Source organism: Ovis canadensis, chromosome 14, assembly GCF_042477335.2.
Source record: "Ovis canadensis isolate MfBH-ARS-UI-01 breed Bighorn chromosome 14, ARS-UI_OviCan_v2, whole genome shotgun sequence".
In the NCBI taxonomy this organism is placed as follows: domain Eukaryota; kingdom Metazoa; phylum Chordata; class Mammalia; order Artiodactyla; family Bovidae; genus Ovis; species Ovis canadensis.
The window spans coordinates 51,378,432-51,399,981 of NC_091258.1; the positions used below are offsets into that span (position 1 = coordinate 51,378,432).

The following is a 21,550-nucleotide window of genomic DNA, read 5'->3' on the forward strand; positions in this document are numbered from 1 at the left end:
CCATCCTTCCAGACATCTGTCTGCATTATAGTCTAGCACAGCACAGAGAAATGGGTGGCTTGCCAAGGCACCTACGTGTTTCCTAAGTAGCCAGCTGGCCATGGGACATTTGTACCAGGTTTAAGAACTCCTCTGATTCTGCTTTTGATTGTAGGAGGTGTCTTTTAATCCCTGTGTCTCTCTGAGAATGTGCTCAGGGCGGAACTCTGTGCCAGGGTGTCAGTCTCCAGCCTTAAAATTAAATGTGGGGGGCTGTGGGGTCCTCTCCAAGACCGACCATCCGGCGTGACTCAAGAGTAGGCACTGGCTAAGTTCTCAGTGTGCGCTCTCTCTCCCCACCTGACCTGCCTGTGAATTGGATGAGGTTCCTCCACTTCTTGGGGACTGAATTTGTTCCTTCCAGCCCAGTGGATGTGTGGGAGCCCAAGCCCTGTGTGTGGTTCTCCAGGGTATAGTTCTCAGAGGGAGTTTTGGCTTGTCCATCACCCCCATTTCCCTGCTTCTCTGCTTCTGTCTTGGATTTCCATTTCATTTTTAGAGCTTGGGATGGCAACAGGGACTTAATTCATTTGTGTGTTCCGAGGACTGCTCACTTTCACTCAGGCACCCAGCAAGTGACAGCTGAATTTCTCTTTGGTGCGGTATTGATGTGTTGAGGTTAAATTTTAAAACTGAAGAAGATTTGATGCTTCAGGTGGTCGGCATCAGAAACAAATATATGTTTGCTCCTTGTCTTACCCTCCGGGCAGTTTCTGCTTTCACTGAACATCGAATGTGTTTTGTGGTTGCTGCCTGGCCTGTATCCCTATTAAGGGATGGAGCTTTTAGGCTTTTTTTCCCCCATCTCTTTTTCTCTCTTGTCCTAAGAAGAATGTCATAGCTATGGCTCCTCTCACCAGGGGAGATGGCAGGAGAGAAGACAGGCAGAAAGCTTCTAGAGTCTTCCTGCACGTGTATGCAAAAGATTTCTGTGGCTTGCTAGACTGTCCGCAGGCTTCAAATCCTGCCACTCTGCTCAGTTGAGCCTGGAGTGAGCTCCTCACTGAGAGTACCTCATGTAGCAGAAATAAGAAAAAAAAATTTTTTTAATAGTAACATCTTTTATTTGATTAGCTACTAAGTTGGATTCTAATCAGTCATCAAAACAAAAACAAAAACCCTTCAGCCCAGCGACATGTGAAAGGTCAGGTTTAAATATCCGTTGGGGAGTGGCACGGGGAGACATAGCTCGAGCGTGTGTGTGTTTAGGAGAGAAGCAAAAAATAGAAGCCGACACTCGGCATTCTGCTCGACTGTAGGCTTCTAGGTAATGGAGGGAAGGCTGCTCGTTCCAAGCCTTTCTCGTGACAGAAATAAGAGCTCACAGTATTAACTTAGCGCTAGTGAGTGAGAGCCGGCCCTCGGTTTATGCAGGGCCATGATGGACTGAGAAAGAGCTGGGGTGGAGAGGGAGGAGCAGAGCCGTCTCAGACCCTGTGTTTTCCAGGGCTGTGAGCTGACCTTTGCGTTTCACTGCTCATCTCCACCCAACTTGCCAAACCTGTAACATTTTGGCTGCTCTGTACCCTGGCTGGCATGGCAGAGTTTTGGGCCCCTGTGTGGAGGGCTGGGTACCCTCTAGAGGTTCAGCAAGGAGAAGATTGGATCCTTGTCCTAAAGAGGCTGCGCCTGTATTGAATGGCTGAGATAAGGCCAGAGGGGAACGTGACAGGTCCCAGAGTAGACTTACGTTCCACGCCGTGTGGGGGCTCATGGACAGGAAATGATTGTACTCTTGGGGAGATGTGGGAAGAGCCAGCGCCTCTGACAGGCAGCTGTGCTGAGGAATAAGGAGATCATTCTGGAAATCTTAGATTTAGAGTCTCACTGTCCACTACAGTAGCCACTGACCTAACTGTAAATGAAGTAAAAATGAAAAAATGCAGCTCCCCAGCTCTATCCTAGCCACGTGTCAGGTGTCCCATAGCCACGTGACTAGTGACTCACGTTGGACAGTCCAGATACCCAGAGTTTCCATCTTCACAAAAAGTTCTGCTAGGCAGCGCTGCTGCTCAGCCCAATTTTGATTCACCGTGAAGGCTTGGGGGTCTTAGAACACAGCTATGACTCAGTTTGGGGTCTGAAGCCTCAGATTCTCCTACGTCCAGTGAGTGATGCTTTTATGTCTGTCTTGGATCTGAGTGAGGAGCTGAATTCAAACATTCAAGGGATTATATGGTTCCTACCTTCTTCTAGGCATTCTTTTACAAAAGAAAAAAACAAACATAACAACACAACCTTCCACACATTTCAGAATGTCCATGAGAGAGATCTGACCACATCAAGCTGATTTTCGTTGTAAATTTTCGCAGTGGATAGCACCTTGTGATGCTTGAAATGTGATCTTTTTTTTCTGCTGGAACCTGGGTCAGGGATGGTGGAGGGTGGGCAGGGGCTCAGGTAGGAACACTGCGAGCCCGGCCTCTGATTCTCTCACTTCTCTTTCCCCGCAGTGGGCGGTGAAATCCCCCTAGACATGCGGCTTGGGGGCGGGCAGCTGGTGTCGGAGGAGCTGATGAACCTGGGCGAGAGCTTCATCCAGACCAACGACCCGTCGCTCAAGCTCTTCCAGTGCGCCGTCTGCAACAAGTTCACCACGGACACCCTGGACCTGCTGGGGCTGCACATGAACGTGGAACGCAGCCTCCCGGAGGAGGAGTGGAAGGCAGTGATGGGGGACTCGTACCAGTGCAAGCTCTGCCGCTACAATACCCAGCTCAAGGCAAACTTCCAGCTGCACTGTAAGACGGACAAGCACGTGCAGAAGTACCAGCTGGTGGCCCACATCAAGGAGGGTGGCAAGGCCAACGAGTGGCGGCTCAAGTGCGTGGCCATCGGCAACCCCGTGCACCTCAAGTGCAACGCCTGTGACTACTACACCAACAGCTTGGAGAAGCTGCGGCTGCACACAGTCAACTCCAGGCACGAGGCCAGCCTGAAGCTGTACAAGGTAAGCCCCGGACTGTCTCTGGAAGGAGCGGAGCAGATCCCCTGGGTGACCAGAAGGCTGGGGGCAGACGGACACTTCGTGCCATTAACTGGAGGGACTGGCATTGAGAGGGGAGCTGGTGACGTGGTGGAGGGCTTCAGCTGGGAACTGAAGGATCTCTCTGCAGGGTGCCTCATTTGGGGGCCAGGTTGTATTTATAGCAGCCCAATACTATGCATTGTTCCACCTACCTTCCTTAGAACTGACTTCTTTCCTAACTCACCATTGCCATTTCCCTAGTTCCCCCTTTCCCTTTGTGCTCCTGTGTTTCCCTGCAGGCTTTCTGTTCTCCTTTTCCATCTGGTTATTCCCCCATTTTTAGCCTCTGCGCCCTGAATGCCCCCTGGGGTGCTTTGTTTATTTGTTCATTCATTCATTCATTCATTCAAGAGATACATGTTGAACCCCTCCCATAACCCAGGCCCTGTTCTGAGCCTACATCCATGCACAAGGCAGACAAAAAGTCCCTGCCCTCCCAGAGTGTCCATTCTTTTGGGGGATGGGTGATAGACACAGTAAATAAATTATATGGTAGGCTAGAAGGTGGTGAGTGCTATGGGGAAAAACACGGTCAAATGAGGGGCCCCTTTTTTCTTTTTTCCCGTTTGCCGTGTTCTGTGCCTCTGTTCTCTTCCTCGTATTTTCATTTTTTTTTTTTTTGCTGGGCTTCTGCCTTCCTCCTCATCCTAAGTCCTCTCCACCTCTCATTCCTTCAAATCCCTCCTTCCTCACCCCAGCCCTCCTTTCTCACCCCTCCCTGCCCCCTTCCTTCTTCCCCTCAGTCCATAGGCGGTAACGAGGAAGAGGTGCTCGGATACTGTAATAGTCCTTCCACTTGCACGGCAGAATTGCTCCAGACGTTTCTATTGATTTTCACTGGACTTAAAGCCTCACCTTTTTCTCTAATCATCCCATAATGGCTTTAGTATGAACAATCAGGTACAAATCGCCATAAATCTGCCCAGCCTCCCTCCACGTCCCTTCCACGTCCTCTCCCTATCTCTCCGTTTCCCTCCCTCTTGTTATCAGCCTCCCCACTTTCATTCACATGGATTCCCACATCTGTGGGCCAGGTTGTCCCCTTACCCTGAGCTCCCTGAATCCCCTCTCTGCTTATAGTGATTTTAAACGGAGACTCCAAATAAGGAAGATGCTGATCCTGTCCCCACATCAGCCTCTGCTGAGACTGAAAAGTGCGATTCATTTTACAGTTGCTCATTCTCAGCTTGTCTAGAGGCCTGGATGGATGGGTGAAGAACCATTTTCGGGAAAGGAGGAGAAAGCAGGCGCAAGGTGGTGGGGATAGAATGTTCTGGAATTGACTGCTGACTCAGGCATGAATGGGCTCAAGTGGTGTGGAGGGGAGGGTCTAGACACCAGACAGCCAAGCCCGCCCTGTTCTCCGTGAGCTGGACCCTCACTGGTTGGCTCCCCCGGGTGCCACCCTTGGAAAGAGAGGCTCCTGGCCATCAGTTTAGATCGGAGGTTCTCACTGGCCACAGGGTGGTGCCGGTGTGGTCGTGAAAACCTGATGGAGATACCCATGGGAAAAGAAAAAAAGAGTTTCTAAACGACCCAACTGAGCGAAAATTAGTACAAAGGACTCAGTGCGGCCCTGGAAGGTCATATGCAGCTTTGAATGCGGTCCTTTAGAGGGGGCATGAAGCTGGCCTCTTCCATCCGAGGAGAAACATTGCCTTTTAGGTTATAGAATGTGTGGGGTGGTCATTAACTGTCCACACTGCGGCCTCCAGTAAGAGCAGCCTTGGGTTTGCTTCCTTCCAAAGGGCCTGGAACTTGGGGGATTCGCTGACTGCATCCCTTGCTGGTCCCCACTCCTTGTCCTCTGGGCACACCTTGAGAATCGGGTAGAGGTGGTGTTCAGGGCGGATGTGAGGGAAGCGACTGGAGCGTCACCCTTTGTGCTTTGCTCAGCTAGCCCCGAGCGCTCATCCTCCCCTGCCGTAGTTCTCTCATCTCTTTTCCTTAGTAAAGATGGAGGAGTCTCCTGCTCAGAAAAGGCAGCGTTGCGGAAGTGAAGATGTGGGAATGCAGGGTGGGATGCGGGGACCAGCGCGCGGGGGAGAGGTGCCCAGGCAGTGTGGATGGCTGGCACCCGCCAGGGGTGATCTCCACCCACATTCAGGACAGAGTTCCCTGGGTCAGGAGCCGAAGGTCGTTAGTCTGGTCTCATTAGCTTGGGTAACAAATGTCCCCGTGACTCTGCCATGGGGGGCGGGGAGCTCTCCTACCCACTCCCAGATGTGACCCAGAACCTTACCATTTCAGTGCCCGCCTCAAGGCCTTTCTGCCCCGTGATGTGACTGAGATAAACTTCTCTCGCCACTGAGGGGGTCTGTAGCACAGGGTCTTGTTGTCAGACCTGGGATTTCGGGTGGGGATCGGAGGTGGTTCGAGAGTCAGCTTTTCTGTAGGCCCTGGTGTGGCCTGTGGTAAATGGAGATTGATTGCATGTTATTTTTCCTCTTGCTAATGTAATCCATTAGCCCAGCACATGCATAATCAGTTTAGAGCACAGTTAACTGGGTATAATCGAGTTCTTTACTGTCTGCTAGAGAAACAGCTCCAGATGCTGCTGACCCGGGGAGGGCCCCCAGCTTCTCACACACGGCCCTCCTCACTGCCCCGTTCCCCATGGCCCACCCTCGCCCCTGCCCCGCCCCCCTGCCTCACCCCATCTTGGTTCCCTGGCAGATTGCTCATGGATCGGTCAAGGAGATACCCACACTTGCCTTCTGCTGCATCTGCTCAAGTGGCCGTGATGGCTTCGACTTCCTCGCAGGTCTCCCACCCTCTCTTCCCACCCTCTCCTCTTCCTTTTCCCTGCTTGAGGAGACAGACCTGCAGTCTCAGGGGCACCAGCAGAAGTGTGGCTTTCCGGTCTGTCCCTGGGTCTCAGACAGGTCCAGAGTCTCTCCCTCTTGGTGTCATGAGTCCCGGCGCGTATGTTGCTGGATTAGGAGTGAGCCGTGTGAAAGCATGAGATAATTTCTTATCCGGACACAGGAGAGGGTTGGGCTGATCAGCAAAATGGGGAAACGGGTGATTCTATCTCTCTTGCCTGGGATTGTCTGGTTAGTTTGGATTATTGTGTGAGAGTGGTTTTTAAATCAAGATTAATGTTCATCGACTTCTTCCTGCCTCCTGGAAGTGAAAGAAAGTAGAGTTCAGGTGGAGAGCCCCTGGCATCAGATGGAAGCTGTTTCCTTTTTTGCTTGGCTCCCAGGTTAATTTTCTGAAATGCTTGTGATTGAATTCCTCAAGTCTTTAAATACATTAAGTCCTCCTACATATGAACAAGTTCCACTCTGAGAGGGTGTGTGTGAGTCCAACCAGGTTAGCCTAGGTACCCAGCTAACACAACTGGTGATATAGTACTGTACTGTAATAGGTTTATAATACTTTACACACAAACATTAATAATACGTTTTTTAAAAAACACAATAAAACATTTTTAATCCTACAGTACAGTATTCTGTACTAAAAGCTGTAACGATTTACTATCACAGTGCACCATCTGGCACACAGGGGCGGGCGTCGAGTGAACAGGCAGAAAGAGTTACTGATGGAGGCGGGGAGAGGAGGCGGGAGACAGTAGAGCTGAAGGATCATCAGCAATAGGCGACGGAGGGCCGGCTGCAGTTTCCCTCATGCCTGGCCTTGGTGGGATGCACGTTCACATCTTTGAAAGTTCACGACTTGAAGGTTCGTGCGTAGCGGACGTACTGTCGTGGTGGCCCTGGTCCAGCCCCCAGTGGTTGTACGTCCATACCCTCACGGCTGCCATCACGGGCACTGTGATTGAGCGACGCTGCGATGCAGCGGGAAGACCAGGGACCCCAGTCAGGCTTAGAAGCCGAACTCTTGTTTTTTTGTTTTGTTTTGTTTTGTTTTTGTCTATAGCGATTCATCAGAGCCAGAATGGAAGCGTGTTGTGGGTAAGATGCTTGTCTCTCATGAGGGCTTGAGGTCTGGAAGGGGAATTCTGTACCTGACTGCTGTCCCGCATAAATGTTTTCACTTTTCTCCTGGAGGACCTGCTCCCCAGTCTCCAATTCCTTCCCCCGACAGCAATGCAGGGTTGTGGGGGGTGCAGCTTGTCTTAAATAGTGGTGGGGGGTGTGCAGCAGGTACTGATAACGCCTGCCCTCCACTCTCCTCCGTGCTAGGCAGATCATGAGCCAGGGAGTGGGTTCAGGGCTCACATGAGCCCTTCTGTATTTATCTGGACTTCCCTGCTGTCCCTGGCGAGCTCTCTGAACACTGAAGTGTTTTCTGCTCGGGGGAGGAAGGTGCCGAAAGGGCAGCTGGAGATCAGTGCACACCTGCCAACTATCAGAGCCTGGCTTTCACTTTGATGTTTTTCTTCACCTGAGAGTCATTGGGATGGAAATCCATCAACTTGAGCAGATAGATTAAGACCCCCACCAGAATCTGTTACTCCAACAGTTCCCAGCTGACTTCCCTTTGATTGGGCCCAGCCCCAAGTTTTCATATTAATCTTAAGTTGTACACAAAGAAGCTTGTCTTCCCTCAGAGTTGAGTCTGGACCCCATGTGGGTTGTGTAGGGTCCCCTAGGCAAACCGAGGGGGAGACACCAAGTCTCTTTGGCCCAAACAAAGAAGTAGAGTATGGAACCAATTGACTGAAAGATAGGTACCTAGATTCTCTACGTAGTGGACTTCGATGCTGTTCGGATTATTTGAGGTAGAAGGAAGGAAGAAACCCTCTGCCAGACTCTGCATTACTTTGGAATCTGTCTTCCCAGTTATTTCCCTGACGTGTAAGAAACTCAGGGTTCACTCTCCCAGCAGGGCAGTAAGTTCACCAAAGGATGGATGGACAGATCAGATGTACAAGTTAGACAAAGAGATTTGGGCTGAAGGTTGCATTCTTCATGCCCTTTTATGGGTGCACAGCATAGGGGGTCTTAGGCACGCAGCTGCACACTTTGTGCCCACACATGGTGACTGGCAGCCTTTGTCCTACTTGGAAAGCAAAAAGCTGCCCCTCCCGCCTCACTCCTCCTCCTTGCCGCCCTGATGTGGCTTCGCGTCTGAAGCCCTGTTACAGGTGTCATCTGGTTTACATCGTCACTCTGGAACCAGTTTCCTTAAACCTTGTTTTCTCATTAGGGCGACTGTTTATTTATTTATTTATTTTAAGTGCATACCTCTGCCTTCTTCTCTCTATACTTTGGTGCCTTCAACCAAAAATGAAAGGCGGGGAGTGTTTTCCTGTGGCTGATTTAGAAGGTGTGAAAAGCCAGATGTTTGGGTAAATCTTAGCACATTTCGCCCTCATGCCTTCCATCTCCCAGCGCAGCTGGGGGTCTGAAGTTCATTTCCCTCGCTTGATGGCTGGGCTCGCGGAGTTGAGGCTCCTGGGGCCGGACTGGGAGACTGTGCACATGGGTCCGCTGGTCACCCCTGGAGAGCTGGGTGAGCCCTGGCAGTGGTTCTGGTCACCAGCTAACTTCAGGGGGGCTCTGGGAAGGTGGAAAGATGGAATCTTTTTCTTAGAGGCAGGGCTCATACTGGGACAGATTGAACCCTTCAGCGCGGTAGGAACTGTGGCCAACATGTGATATAGGAGTGCCTGGCCAGCAGATGGCTGGTGGGTGCTGTGTGGAAGGTCGACACCGCACTGCAGCCTTGCCCTCCCTCCATAACCATCCTGCCTCTGCGAATCCCTCCAGTGTACCATGTGATTCAACACATTCCCTCAGCTGATTGGCTCTAAGCCAGGCTTTGCCCGCTGGTTACTGGGCTGCACAGACTTTCACGCCAGGAAGGTTGGATCCCTGTTCACCTTTTGGCTCCACACTTTAGATACCGAATAATGGAATCGAAGTCTTACTAGCTGTGCCTGTTTTTAATCTGTCCAGTAGTAAATATGCCACCTTGGGAGTTCCTGGCAGTCCAGTGGTTAAGACTCAGTGCTCCCAATGCCAGGGGGCATGGGTTTGATCCTTGGTGAGGGAACTAAGGTTCCACATGCTGCACGGCATGGTCCAAATAAACAACTAAATATTCCACCTGTTGAAAGACCAGTTTCGTAATCATTTTCCATAACAGTTCCTCCTTTTTTTCCCCCAAGTACTTTTAATATTTTTATTTTCTCTCACCCTTCCTGAATCCTTTTTGTGGATGGTAAAGAACTGAGGAGACTCCTTCAGAATATTATTCTTATTTGTTACAAGACTAGCATTCTGAGTTTACCTCAAGTGTAAATGAATAATAAAATGTGGATTCCTTATTTTTTAATAGTAAAAATTATTAGTATGAGTAATGTGTGTTCATTGTAGAAATTTTGAGAAATCCAGGTATGTATAAGAGAATATAAGTGAAGTGAAGTCGCTCAGTCGTGTCTGACTCTTTGCGACGCCGTGGACTGTAGCCTACAAGGCTCCTCTGTCCATGGAATTTTCCAGGCAAGAGTACATGAGTGGGTTGCCATTTCCTTCTCCAGGGGATCTTCCCGACCCAGGGATCGAACCCAGGTCACCCGCATTGCAGGCAGATGCTTTATTGTCTGAGCCACCAGGGAAGCTCCAGATCATTTGCCTAATTCCATCAAAGAGGATAACACATTTTTCTTTCTTTCTTTTTGATTTAACAAGATGGGTGAGGCATCTTAGAAAATTGGAATTATGTAGCATGTATACTGTATCACACCTTAGCCCTTCCTCACACCTTCAAGTACTTTTCAGCAGTCTTTGAAGTGGAAGTCCTTTTTCTGCTCTCCAGCTCTTCTGTTGAGATACGGATTAGGTTATCTAATTATCTCTTTTGGGGTTGTTGGGGTTTTTTTCCCTATGCTTATAGTGATAGAAAGTGTGCCTGAGTGTATACATACGTTTTATTCCCTTATGAAATCTCCTGGACACACACTATGCTTTTGGTTTGCTTTTTTCATGTAACCTATATCCTGAAAATCATTTCCGGTCATAGCATATCGATCTCGTTCACTCTTTTTAATGGCTGTGTAGTTTTCCACTCACTGACCAGGCCCTTGCTGATGTGCATTCATGATACCTGCAGTTTTGAGCTTATGGTAGGGAAGTCTCTCCACACTCGAGCTGTTCCAAGAAGAAGGCCCGCTGGTTTTAGGGTGCTGTGCCCATAGATAGAGTCCTCCCTAATGGCCCTTCAGAAAGAAGACCCTTTCAGAATATTATTAACATTATTAAGAATATTTTAAACATTGTTTTAAGTATTTTAACTATTAAACATTTCAAGTTTTATTAAGAACATTTTATGCCCTCCCTATAATAGATGATATTCAAACTCCCACATGGTGACCAACACAGTCTTATTTTTCTGTTTTCATGCCGTTTGTGAATTTGTCCCAGTGTGCGTCTCTTTAATTGTTAGGGTGAAGATGTTTTCATGCATTTATTGTCCGTCTGAATTTCCTTAGTGACTTTTCTGTTCACAGTCTTTGCCCCGTTTTCATTCATTCTTTCATCTATTTTGGTGGGTTGGTCTCTTTTTTTGGTTGATTTGCAAAAGCTGTTGGTTTATCGGGGCCAGCAGTTCCTTCTGTGCCGTGGATATTGCGGTAGTTTCTGCGGGTCTGTTATTCATCTTTCACTCAGCTTATAATATGCTTCAGCCTACAGGAGCTTTTCATCTATGTGCTGTCCAATCTGCACATCTGTTTCTGCATGGTTCTGACTCTTTTCCCAGGGGGGGCTCTGTCTTGCTGCTAATATTATAACAAAAGTAATCGCTAGCTCCTACATGACACTTACCACTAGCAGGTATACAGGTATTCATTGATTTATTCTTCTGTTGACCCGCCTGTTTTCAAATGTGGGAACCGAGGCAGAGGGCGCTGTAAGTCACCAGCAAATGAGCGTTGTTGGAGTCGGTCTTCAAACCCAGGCAGATTGGCACCGCTTGATTGATAGTTTCTTTAGTACTTTCTCCCCACATTTAAGACTTTCCTCTGAGAGGTACATATGGTCTATTGGAGGCCTCTGTATTGTGTGGTTTAGAACTACATTTATGGTCTATTGGAGGCCTCTGTATTGTGTGGTTTAGAACTACATTTTCTTTCAGATTGGATGGTCGGTTGGTTGTTCAGCAGTTTCTCGGATAGCTCTTCTTCCCTTGCTGATGTGAGAAGCCCTGTCCATTGTCCCCTGTTTGTAGAGCTTACGGAGCACCCCCGAGTACTGTGCAGATTTGGGTCAGTCTGGGCATGTTTACCAGGTTCTGCTGTCAGAAGCACTGAGGTGCAGGAAGAGGGAACAGAGACAGATGCTCTCTTTTCCAGGCCTGTGAAGCCCCATGGATGACGTTTGTTCTCTCTCCTTTTCCTCATCCTCTCCCACATATTCTCCGGGGTGGAATTTCTTGGATTAATTACCTTCATCAAATTCACCAGGGTGAAGGAGTCCCTAGGAGAGAAGGGGGCTTGAGAGAGGGGCCAATTTTTTTTTTAATTGTTTCTTAGTGAAGACTATGGGTCTCACCATTTATTTAATAGAGAAAGAACAAACACTGAATGTCCGAGAAGTTTGCTTTTCCGAAGTTGTCATTCGGGTAGTGTGGAGATGGCATGGCTGTGTCTTCTGGTTTCCAGGAGGGGCTGTCTTCAGCTACTGGTGACAGGTCTCCTGGGTTCCAGAGAAGACGGACCACGGCCCTTCACCCCAGCTTGAGGAGTGGGGTAGTCTAGGAACTATACCACTTTGTCAAAACAGTTAACCCTCACATCTCCCCTCTCCCTCACCCCCACAAATCCTTGAGTGAGCCCTAGACCTTCTTGGGAAAGAAGAATCTCAAACTCTCCATCCCCCACCCCGACCCCAGCCCCATACTCCTAGTGGAATTCTTTTCATGGATGCCATCTGCTGTCTTAGGGGTGGTCTGTGACCCTTAGGAGAATTTTGCTGCAAATATTCCATTGCCTCTACATTCCAGAGTAATTCCATGTGCTGAAGTTGCTCCAGGTAAACCCCGTCTGGAGGAAAGCTGTGCCAGCTCATAGCGGGCAAAGGCGTAAACCCAACTTTGAGTCCTTTCAACTTGCCCACGACTTGGACTAAAAGGGCAAATTTGAATACATTTAGTCCCAACAGGTGTTTCTGGTTTTTTATTTTGAAAAGGAAATTATAAGGGGACAATCAAGCATTGTCAGGAGCATTGTTGGAAGGCAAGAGTTTTTAAATAATTACATAATACACCTGAACCGAAGCCTTGAGTCTTTTTTTTTTTTTTCCAACATAACATGAAACTATAAATACTATTTAAGTGTAGGGTGGGAAAGGCTGTTGCTATGAAAACCATTTTGGTAGCACAGAGTCATTTCATACTTATTTAATAAACAGGTTTCCAGAGCTTTTTTTTTTTTTTTTTAAAAGCAACCAGGTTGTAGGGTGAAAGTTAAAAATGTTACAGCCAAAAAAAAAAAAAAATTCTATTGCTCACAGAGATATTGGAGGTTATTGAAACCAGCAACATCAGACTGGTGACCCTGTGGAGCACTGGAAATGGCTCAGGGACTTTCCTGGTGGTCCAGTGGTTAATAATCCACCTTCCAATGCAGGGGACATTGGGTCCATCCCTGGTCGGGGGACTTAGATCCCACATGCCTTGGAGCAAGTAGGCCCATGTGCCCTGGAGCCCAAGAGGCTGAAAAAAAAATTATATGTGTGTGTGTGTGTGTGTGTGTGTACACATATGTATATATGACTTACCTTTAAAAATACCACTGCAAAGACCTCAAGGTCAAGGTGCCAAATTTAGCAAATAAAATACCCAGCTAAGTGTACATTTCAGACAAAGCCACATAATTTTTATTATAAGTATGTTCCATAAAATAATAATCCTATTTCTTATCTGAAATTCACCTTTTCCTGGGCACCCTATATTTTTGCTGGCAACCCTTCCTCCAGATGATGAAGAAATTCTCTCACAGTCCTACCAACTGGCCCGACGGGAGCATGAAGAGAGATAAGTGGCTTCCGTGTTGGTAAAGCCTTTCTTTTCTTCTTTTTTTTAATGGGTCCCAACAAAAGAGGAAAATTATAGAAGCCTCTAATGATGATTTCCAATTTTTGTTATTTATAGAAAACTGTCATATCAGATTTTCGCATTTTCTACATTAAATAAAGTGCTTTTCCTATAATGAAATCTGAAATTTTCTCCAGAGCTATTTGTTAAAATTTGCTTCTCAATAATTTTTTCATTATTCCCGTGTATCTGAAGTGCTCTCGCATCACACGGCGGGATGGATGACAGCATGCCCAGCTCGGTGCCTTGCAGCTGTGTCCAGCGCTTGCACTCTCCTTGCTCTCGCTTGGCTCCTCGGGCCTCTTCCTGCAGGTGCAACTTGTATGTAGGTGGTAGAAATTCACATCCCGTGGGCACTGGCTGTTTTGCTTGTGCCTCCCACATGCGGGATGCTCATAGGAGAGGCTAAAGTGGCTTTGAATCGGGACTAATCATCAAGTGTGAGTAGCAAACCTCCTCTAGGGTCTGTGTCCTCATTCTGTAAAAGCCAAACTAGTTGGAAGGTTAGAACTGTTTATCTACTGATAATATTTGATTTGTAACCTGTTAATTAGCAGAGCAGGTTCCCAGGCCCAGGACGGGGGCCTCTAAAGCATACCTGGTCTCTTAGGTCAACACTTTTAACCAGTGTTTTCATTTGCCTGTCGGCCTGTGCATTGGAACTGTGGGAAGAATTTCTCATCTCCTTGCAGTCCCTGTTGAGTTTCTCTCTCTCTCTGACCACAGGCTCCTTCCTGAAGCTTTCTGGGCCCCTGTAGTCACTTTTGCGCCAACCCCTGGATTTGTCTCGGTGCCCTGCCACACTGCGTTGTCCTTGTCTGTCTGCAGGAGAGGAGGCCCCAGGGCCCCTGGTTCCAGGCTGGTCCCTGCACCCGTCACCTTGCTGCCCTCTCCTGCTGCGGGCTTGGACCCCATAGGGCACCATCCCCTGGCTTCATCTCTAGGACACCCATAAATGAGAAGGGTTTTCCTTCCTGTGGGTCAGCAGCTTGTATTGAGTCTGATTTTGTGCTGAATCCTGAAGTAGGATTTTCGGCTCAAGCTGATAAATCTTGTGAAATGTTACTTAAACACCTCTTCTGGGTGGGGAGCTTGTAGTGAGCAGCAGGCACTGGGAGCGTGTTTCACCTCCAGTGTCTGTCCTCTGTGACGAGGATCCCAGTTCCTGTCTGCCTTTCATGTTGCTCTTTTTTCCCAAGTCTTCTTCCCTTTGGAAGAGTGCCCAGAGAATATGAACAGACACCAGGTGTACTTCTGAATTAGGAGAAGGTCATCGTTCCAAAAACTTGGGGCACACAAGTTGTCACATGTTCCTCCTGCACCCTGGGCTTGTAGGGTTCGGGAAGATAAAAGATCACCCCAATTGCTCACCTCCAAACCAGGGTGGTTTTCAGGGTAATTGTCCCACTCTTGCTGGGCCTTCATGTTTCTGTATTTCCTTTCTCCTACCAGCTCTCTCATTTTCTAGAATCACCAAACATGGAGCCTGGGGAGCATTCCTCGGCTCCTCCAGTCAGCTGAGCCAGCAGGCGTGGGTCCCGGCACTGCCATTTCCTCAGTGTCCTAGACGTGAGTCAGCCAGTGTGACTCCGCAGCCAGCTGTGGTTTAGGAAGCCCTGTGGGGAAGGATTTGGCTGGAGGCATCTGCTTGCGTGTGTTCTTCCACTTCTGGTTCTCGGAGTAGGATCCAACCATTTGTATTTATTTATTTTATTTTTTTTTGCCCAGTCTGAGTTCCTGTTAGTGATGGCCACAGCTGCCAGTGTGGAAAGATGCAACTGTCTCTCCAGGGACTGGAGTTCTGTAAGCTTGTAAGCTTGGTCCAGGCTCATGGTGTCCAACTTTGAATCCACACCCGCCCACCCTTCTCATCCCCGTCCTCTTGCTGTGATCATATTTGCATTTCTGGGCCTTTGGTCCTTTGAGTTTATCCAGCGTCCAGGCTCGCGGCATCTGTGGGTTTGTTACAAGGTAGAGAGTCCTCAAGTCATTCTTCCTTCTTGACTTTTCCTCTCTGATGTTCTAGGACCCAGAGGACCTCCAAAGTCCTTGAGACACTCCTCCATTCTCACCACCTCCCACAAACACTGTCGTGTGCGTTTCCCCCTTTGCCTGGCCTGCTCTTTCTTCCTCTTGGTACATGGCAACTGGAATCCAGTCTCACCTGGGGAAGTCTCAGACAGCAATGACAAAGCCCAGCTCCACTGAGGGAGACTAATTACACAGCTAATTAATCCAGCAGATGTCACCGTAAATGCTCGTTTCTTTATAATTTGGATCCACATCTCCGAGATAGGCTTTGGGCCCCGATGAAAGTCTTTTTTTTTTTTTAATTCAGACTTTAAGGGGTAGCAGGTTTCCTGGCCCGCCTTTACGTTCTGGTGACAGATCCCTGGTTTTCCGGAGAGCTCTCTCCCGCTACTGCAGCCACAGACGGTTCTCCTCCCCGAGTGCGTGTCACACCATTTGGCACCAGGCTCAGGCTCTGTGTTACGTGTCAAATTGTTTCTCCAGGAAACCTCTTCAGAATACAGGCTGCCTTAACCAGCAAGTGTCTCTTGAGAATGCCCCGCGACACAAGACAAGGAGACACCCGCAGATGCTTACTGATTTCTTTCCCACCGCTCTCCTGTCTTTCCCGAAAGCAAGTTGGTTTGCCACGAAGGTAGCCGAACAGTATTTGAAAGGTGCCGTTTTGATATCAGATGGTGAAAAAGTACAGAACACCCGTAATTTGGCGAGTGAAATGGAACAACTCACAGGACCGAAAAAGGGTTCTTGGAGTCGGAGAGGGATGTTGGGAAGCAGGAGCGAGGTCGTGTTCGTGCTTCCTCTGCCGCTCAGTGATAGGAGTGGATCAGGCAGACCGCAAGGCTTGGTTTTCTGCAGGTGACCTGGGGGCGCTGTGGACCTCGCAGGTGGTCCTTGATCTCAGGCTGGCAGCCTGTGCCTGCCGAAGCTGACTGGTTCCTAGTGGGGGCGGGTATGCCCCCCCCCCCCCCCCCCCCCGTGCCAAGGCCGGGATGACAGTTCTCCCTGCTCACACCCCCTTGCCCTCCCTTGGTCATGCCCACCTGTGAGTGAAATCACTGTGTCCCCTCCTGGTTTCTGCGACACCAGCCTTCTGGTTTCCCTGGTCCCTTCCTGGCCTGTCTCCTTGGTCTCCTTGCTGGCCTCACTTCTGTTATTTACGGTAAATGCTTAAGACTTCAGAACTTGGCTCAGGCCTGCTCTTTTTTTCCTCTGATAGTTCTCCCCCAACAACATCTCGCTTCTGGTGACACTGGAGTCTGCCCTTGAGCCCTGCAGTCTCCTTCCGTCTGCTTCTGCACTGGGCGATTCTGGTTGAATGTTCGATAGCTGACCCCCAGACTTAGCATGGCCTGAAGAGCCATCTTGCTGACCATATCACTGCCAAGCCCCGTCTCCTTCGGGCTCCCCCACCCCAGTCAGGGCTGTCGCCAATCTACCGTTCACTCAAGCCTGAAAGCTGGGAATTATTGTGGCCCCCTCCTTCTTTCACTCCCCTCTAGCCAAATCATCACTAAGCCCTTTCAGCTCCACCTTCAAAACATGTTTCCACCACCTTCCCTGCCGTCTCTCCCCGTGTCAGCTCCCTCCTTGCGCCTCTTGCCCTTGACTGTCCACTCTCCACGCAGTAATTTCATGAAGAGGAAAATCGGGTCATATCACTCCCTTGCAAAGACCCAACAATGGCTTTCCGTCCCTCAAAAGACAAGCCAGCCTTTCAGCGCTGGCTTATAAACCTCTCCGTGACCTAGACTCCACCCACCACGCCAGCCTCATGTTGTAATCCCGCTTCCCTTCCTGTGACACTTCAGCCGCACCAGCCTTCTTGCTGTTCCTTCAGCGGGCCAAGCTTGCACCTCCTGCTGCACCTTTGCACTTGAGGTCCCACTGCCTGGAGTGAGCATCCTTGACCTTCACACGCAGCTCTGGTCCTCAGAGAGGCAGCCCCTTGACCACCCACTCCCAAGTAGTTACTGAGAGGAGCTCCATCTGAGCCTGCTTCTCTGCATTGACAGTTATTATCTATTTTTCTTGTTCGCTCATTTATTTATTTGTCTACCAGAAGATCGGCGACCTCGGTTGTCTTATTAATGGCTGTATCCTTGGCATTTAGAACAATGTCTGACACCAGCTCAATAAATACTTACTGAGCGACAAAAGCACTTGCAGAATGTGCCCGTGGTTTCCTTCAGTTATAAGACCTAGCCTTGCAGCCCGGTCTGAACCCCTGACTTTACATAGTTGTCAGTCCAAAAGTGTATGTCAGAATAAACTGGATGTCCTGTGTGGACCAGAGCTTTCCAGAGCTGTTTATAACCATGCTATTTGCTGTCAGTTTTGTGCAGCTTTTTTTCTGTACTGACCCACTGAGAAACAGTCCTGGGACAATTAGCTTGTGTCCAAGTATTTTGAAAATTCTCACTTGCAGCTGGCCTTGGCTCTGTGTCCCCATGTTTTATCAGCCAAAATCACAACTGTTTCTATCAGCAGTCACAGAGATTGATGTTGGGGTAGAAAAAGTGGTGGTACTTTGCTCCTGCTTCATAGTATAGCCAATTTTTATAGTGGTCTGTCTCCTCTACTCAATTGCAAGATCCTTTACAGCCGGGTCTGTTTATTTCCTGGTGGCTCAGATGGTAAAGCATCTGCCTGCAATGCGGGGGACCTGGGTTCGATCCCTGGGTTGGGAAGACCCCCTGGAGAAGGCAGTGACAATCCATTCCAGCACTCTTGCCTGGAAAATCCCATGGACGGAGGAGCCTGATAGGCTACAGTCCATGGGGTTGCAGAGAGTCGGACACGACTGAGTGATTTCACTCACTCGCTTACAGCAGGATCTGTTTATTCTTACCCAACTTGGTATCCTTCCCAGTCCTACAGGTATTAGATGGATAGTCAGTATCAACTGAAGATTTGATACCCAAGGACAAAAATCTTAAATATAGAAACTTAAAGACTAGGTTCTTCTGTTCCCTGCAAATCTGCGCTGTTCACTCTCCCCTCTTTGCTTCTGAATAACGCTAGTTAGCCCCAGGAGAACCATGTGGCAAAATGTATTCTCAGTAAGAGAGAAACTCCAGTTCCCTCTCCTCTTGCCCCACGTTCAAGCCATACATCTTGGAGTACCTTTAAGGAGCAGGATAAGAGTACTAACTTCTTTGTGGTGGTGTTTCTAAACTTTGTAAACTTTGTTGACTAGTGTCCGAAAAGAGATACATTTTAATAGGTGACTAAGCACATGTAGGAGTGATATTTTGTATATATAGTTGAAACAAAAGTTTTACAAAATAACTTTATGCTTATATGAGCTACATTGTGATACTTTTTGCCCTATTCCCTTGGTTTTTACAGAAATGCTGGTTGCATTTAGGATACTGATTTTTATGACCCCCTGAAGGCAATGGCACCCCACTCCAGTACTCCTGCCTGGAAAATCCCATGGATGGAGGAGCCTGGTGGGCTGCAGTCCATGGGGTCTTGAAGAGTCGGACATGACTGAGCGACCTCACTTTCACTTTTCACTTTCATGCATTGGAGAAGGAAATGGCAGCCCACTCCAGCGTTCTTGCCTGGAAAATCCCAGGGACGGGGGAGCCTGGTGGGCTGCCATCTATGGGGTTGCACAGAGTTGGACACGACTGAAGCGACTTAGCAGCAGCAGCAGCAAGGGCTCTTCTGGTGGCTCAGACATTAAAGAATCTGCCTGCAGTGCAGGAGGCCTGGGTTCCATCCCTGGGTGGGGAAGATCCCCTGGAGGAGGGCCTGGCAACCCACTCCAGTATTCTTGCCTGGAGATTCCCCAGTGGACAGAGGAGCCTGCTGGGCTGCAGTCCATGGGGTCACAAAGAGTCGGACATGACTGAGTGACTAAGCATAGCAGAGCAAGGGATCTTAGAAAAGGGGTGAGGGGGACTGCCTGGCCCAACCCTCAGAGACTGATTCATTGACTGTGGGTTTCTAATGTTTAGTTCCAGATTCAGAACCACACCCTGAAGGATCAGGACCTGTAGTTTGAAAAACACTGTCATGCAGGATATATAGAAGAGTTGATTGGTGCCGGCAGATGTGTACATGAAAGTTACCCAAGTCTGGAAGGAGGTAGAGGGAGGGAGGAATCACCTCCGGTGGTCAGAACAGACCTCCTGGAAGGAGGAAGGCTGGAGTGTGCTTGGACCAGCTTTGGAGAGGGAGTGATCACATAGATGGGCAAGCCAGACAGAGGACAAAGGCAGATTCATTTCTTCTACATACTAAACCCGAGGCCGTAATTCTGAACTGATTTTAGTGACTAGCACTTCCTTTCATGCACTTGTGGTTACTGTAACTTCTCAAAAAAAGAAAAAAGAAAAAAAAATTTATTGTGAGCCAAACATTTCATACTGGTAACACAGTGGAATTGGGGCCTTTTAAGTATTTTACTAGTAAGAAAGTCCACTCAAATAATCTGTTCAGATAATAAAAAAGTATTTTTAAAAAGTACCCCATAAATAGGCTTCCCCAATAGTTCAATTGGTAAAGAATCTGCCTGCAATGCAGGAGACCCCAGTTCAATTCCTGGGTTAGGAATATCCGCTGGAGAAGGGATTGGCTACCCACTCCAGTAGTCTTGGGCTTCCCTTGTGGCTCAGCTGGTAAAGAATCTACCTGCGATGTGGGAGACCTGGGTTTGATTGATGGGTTGGGAAGATCCCCTGGAGAAGGGAAAGGCTACTCACTCTGGTATTCTGGCCTGGAGAATTCCATGGACTGTGTAGTCCGTGGCGTTGCAAAGAGTGGGATATGACTGAGCCACTTTCACTTTTCACCGCATAAATGAATCTTGAACTGTAGTTAATACTGTGTGTGAAGTATTGGGGAGGGGTGGTAAAGTTTATTCATGTCTGCAGTTGACTTTGGAGTGCATCAAAATGGAATCATCATTGATAGATGGATAAAAGGATGGATACATAATATATATAACAAAGTATTTTATTTTTTAAGTTATTTTAAAAAATATTATTTATGGCTGTGCTAGGTCTTAACTGTGCCTTGCGGGGTCTTTCAGTTGTAGCACTCAAGCTCTTGGTTGTGGCGTTTGGGGTCTAGTTCCCTCACCAGGAATTGAACCCAGGCCTCCTGCACTGGGAGCGTGGAATCTTAGCCACTGGACCACCAGGGAAGTCCTGTGTTATATTAGTTTTAGCATCAGGATGAGAGGCATCTACTCTATTCTTTTTTTTTTTGAGTAAAACTCTTCTCTGTTATTGAAATTTTCATGATATAACTTTGAGTGCAGAATACTGAAACCTGATGGCCAGGTGGTATTTCCACTGTGAATCCACACATGGAAGCTGCAGGTTTGCTGTGAGTTCTCTTCTTCACCCACACTGCCTTCCTCTCCAGCTTCCTACGAGAATATTCTGTTGTGTCTCTGAAGATTGGGCTCAGGGATTTCTGCTCTTTTACAGAAGAGTAGAAGCACGAGGCAGAAACACACCCAACTGAACAGTCTCAAACCACGCAGGAGAGGCAATGGGAGTCCAACAGGCTCTTGGTCATTCCAGAAGTGTCAGATGCTCACTAGGTGCCAGGCACTAGGAAACTTCAAGATGGGATACCCAAGTGCCTCCGGGGAAAATCAGGTAGCTCTCGGGGTTTTGAAGAGAGATATAGGCTCCTTGGTGTCTGTTCCAGAAGTTTCAGATGCTCATTAGATACCAGGTGCTAGAAAGCTTCAAGGTACGATGCCCACGTGTCTTAGGGGGAACCCAGGTAACTCTTGGGGTTTTAAAGAGGGAAAGAGGCTCCTTGGTAGGCTGCCAGCATTTGAATCCCAACTCCTGCCCTTCACAGATGTGCGGCTTTGGACATGGAACGTAATCCTTCTGTCGTCGTCTGCTGTGCAACAGGCTGCTGAAATGGCCTGCCTGGCAGGACTGTTGAGCAAGTTCCGTGTGGTCCTGCCTGGGATGTACCTGCATGCAGTGCAGTTAGTGCCCGGCTCAGGACAGTGTGCTCTCCTCTAGGAATGTCGCTTTCCTGCCTTAGGTTTCCCACTGGCATATGCAAGCCAAATAGGGAAGTCATTTTATAGTTGGTTTTCATTAGCTTTGAACTTGGCACACCTTGGGTTTGGGGAATAGAAAGGCTGGTGGGTTGTTTCAGTTTTCTAGAAGGGAAAAAGCATTTGTCTTAACAGATGTGACCAATGTGTAGTGAAAAATTTGGGCAAGTTACTTAACTTCGGGTAATCTGCTGTGGTCCCATTGGAAGAAAGAGGGGCTGCGAGAGACCACTGAGTTCCCCTTCAGCGCTGAGAGTGTGTGTTTGCAGGAATTTTTTTTTTTTTAAAGAATACATCCATCTCTTCTGTAATGGAGCAAGAAGTTACCTAGTGAAGTACTTAGCAAAGTTAGAAAGTGGTCCAGGTACAGCTTTATTTCTGCTACTTCTTCTTTGACCCCT

General features: G+C 48.4%; 1 protein-coding gene across 3 annotated transcripts in view; it reads left to right on the forward strand.

Annotated features, from left to right (window-relative positions):
• ZFHX3 (zinc finger homeobox 3) overlaps positions 1-21,550 on the forward strand; it is a 250,381-nt gene that overhangs the window by 91,698 nt on the left and 137,133 nt on the right. For all 3 annotated transcript variants that reach the window (XM_069550253.1, XM_069550255.1, XM_069550254.1), the window contains one exon: positions 2,493-2,989. In XM_069550253.1, the coding sequence (XP_069406354.1) occupies positions 2,493-2,989 (497 nt within the window). The remainder of the gene's footprint in view (positions 1-2,492; positions 2,990-21,550) is intronic.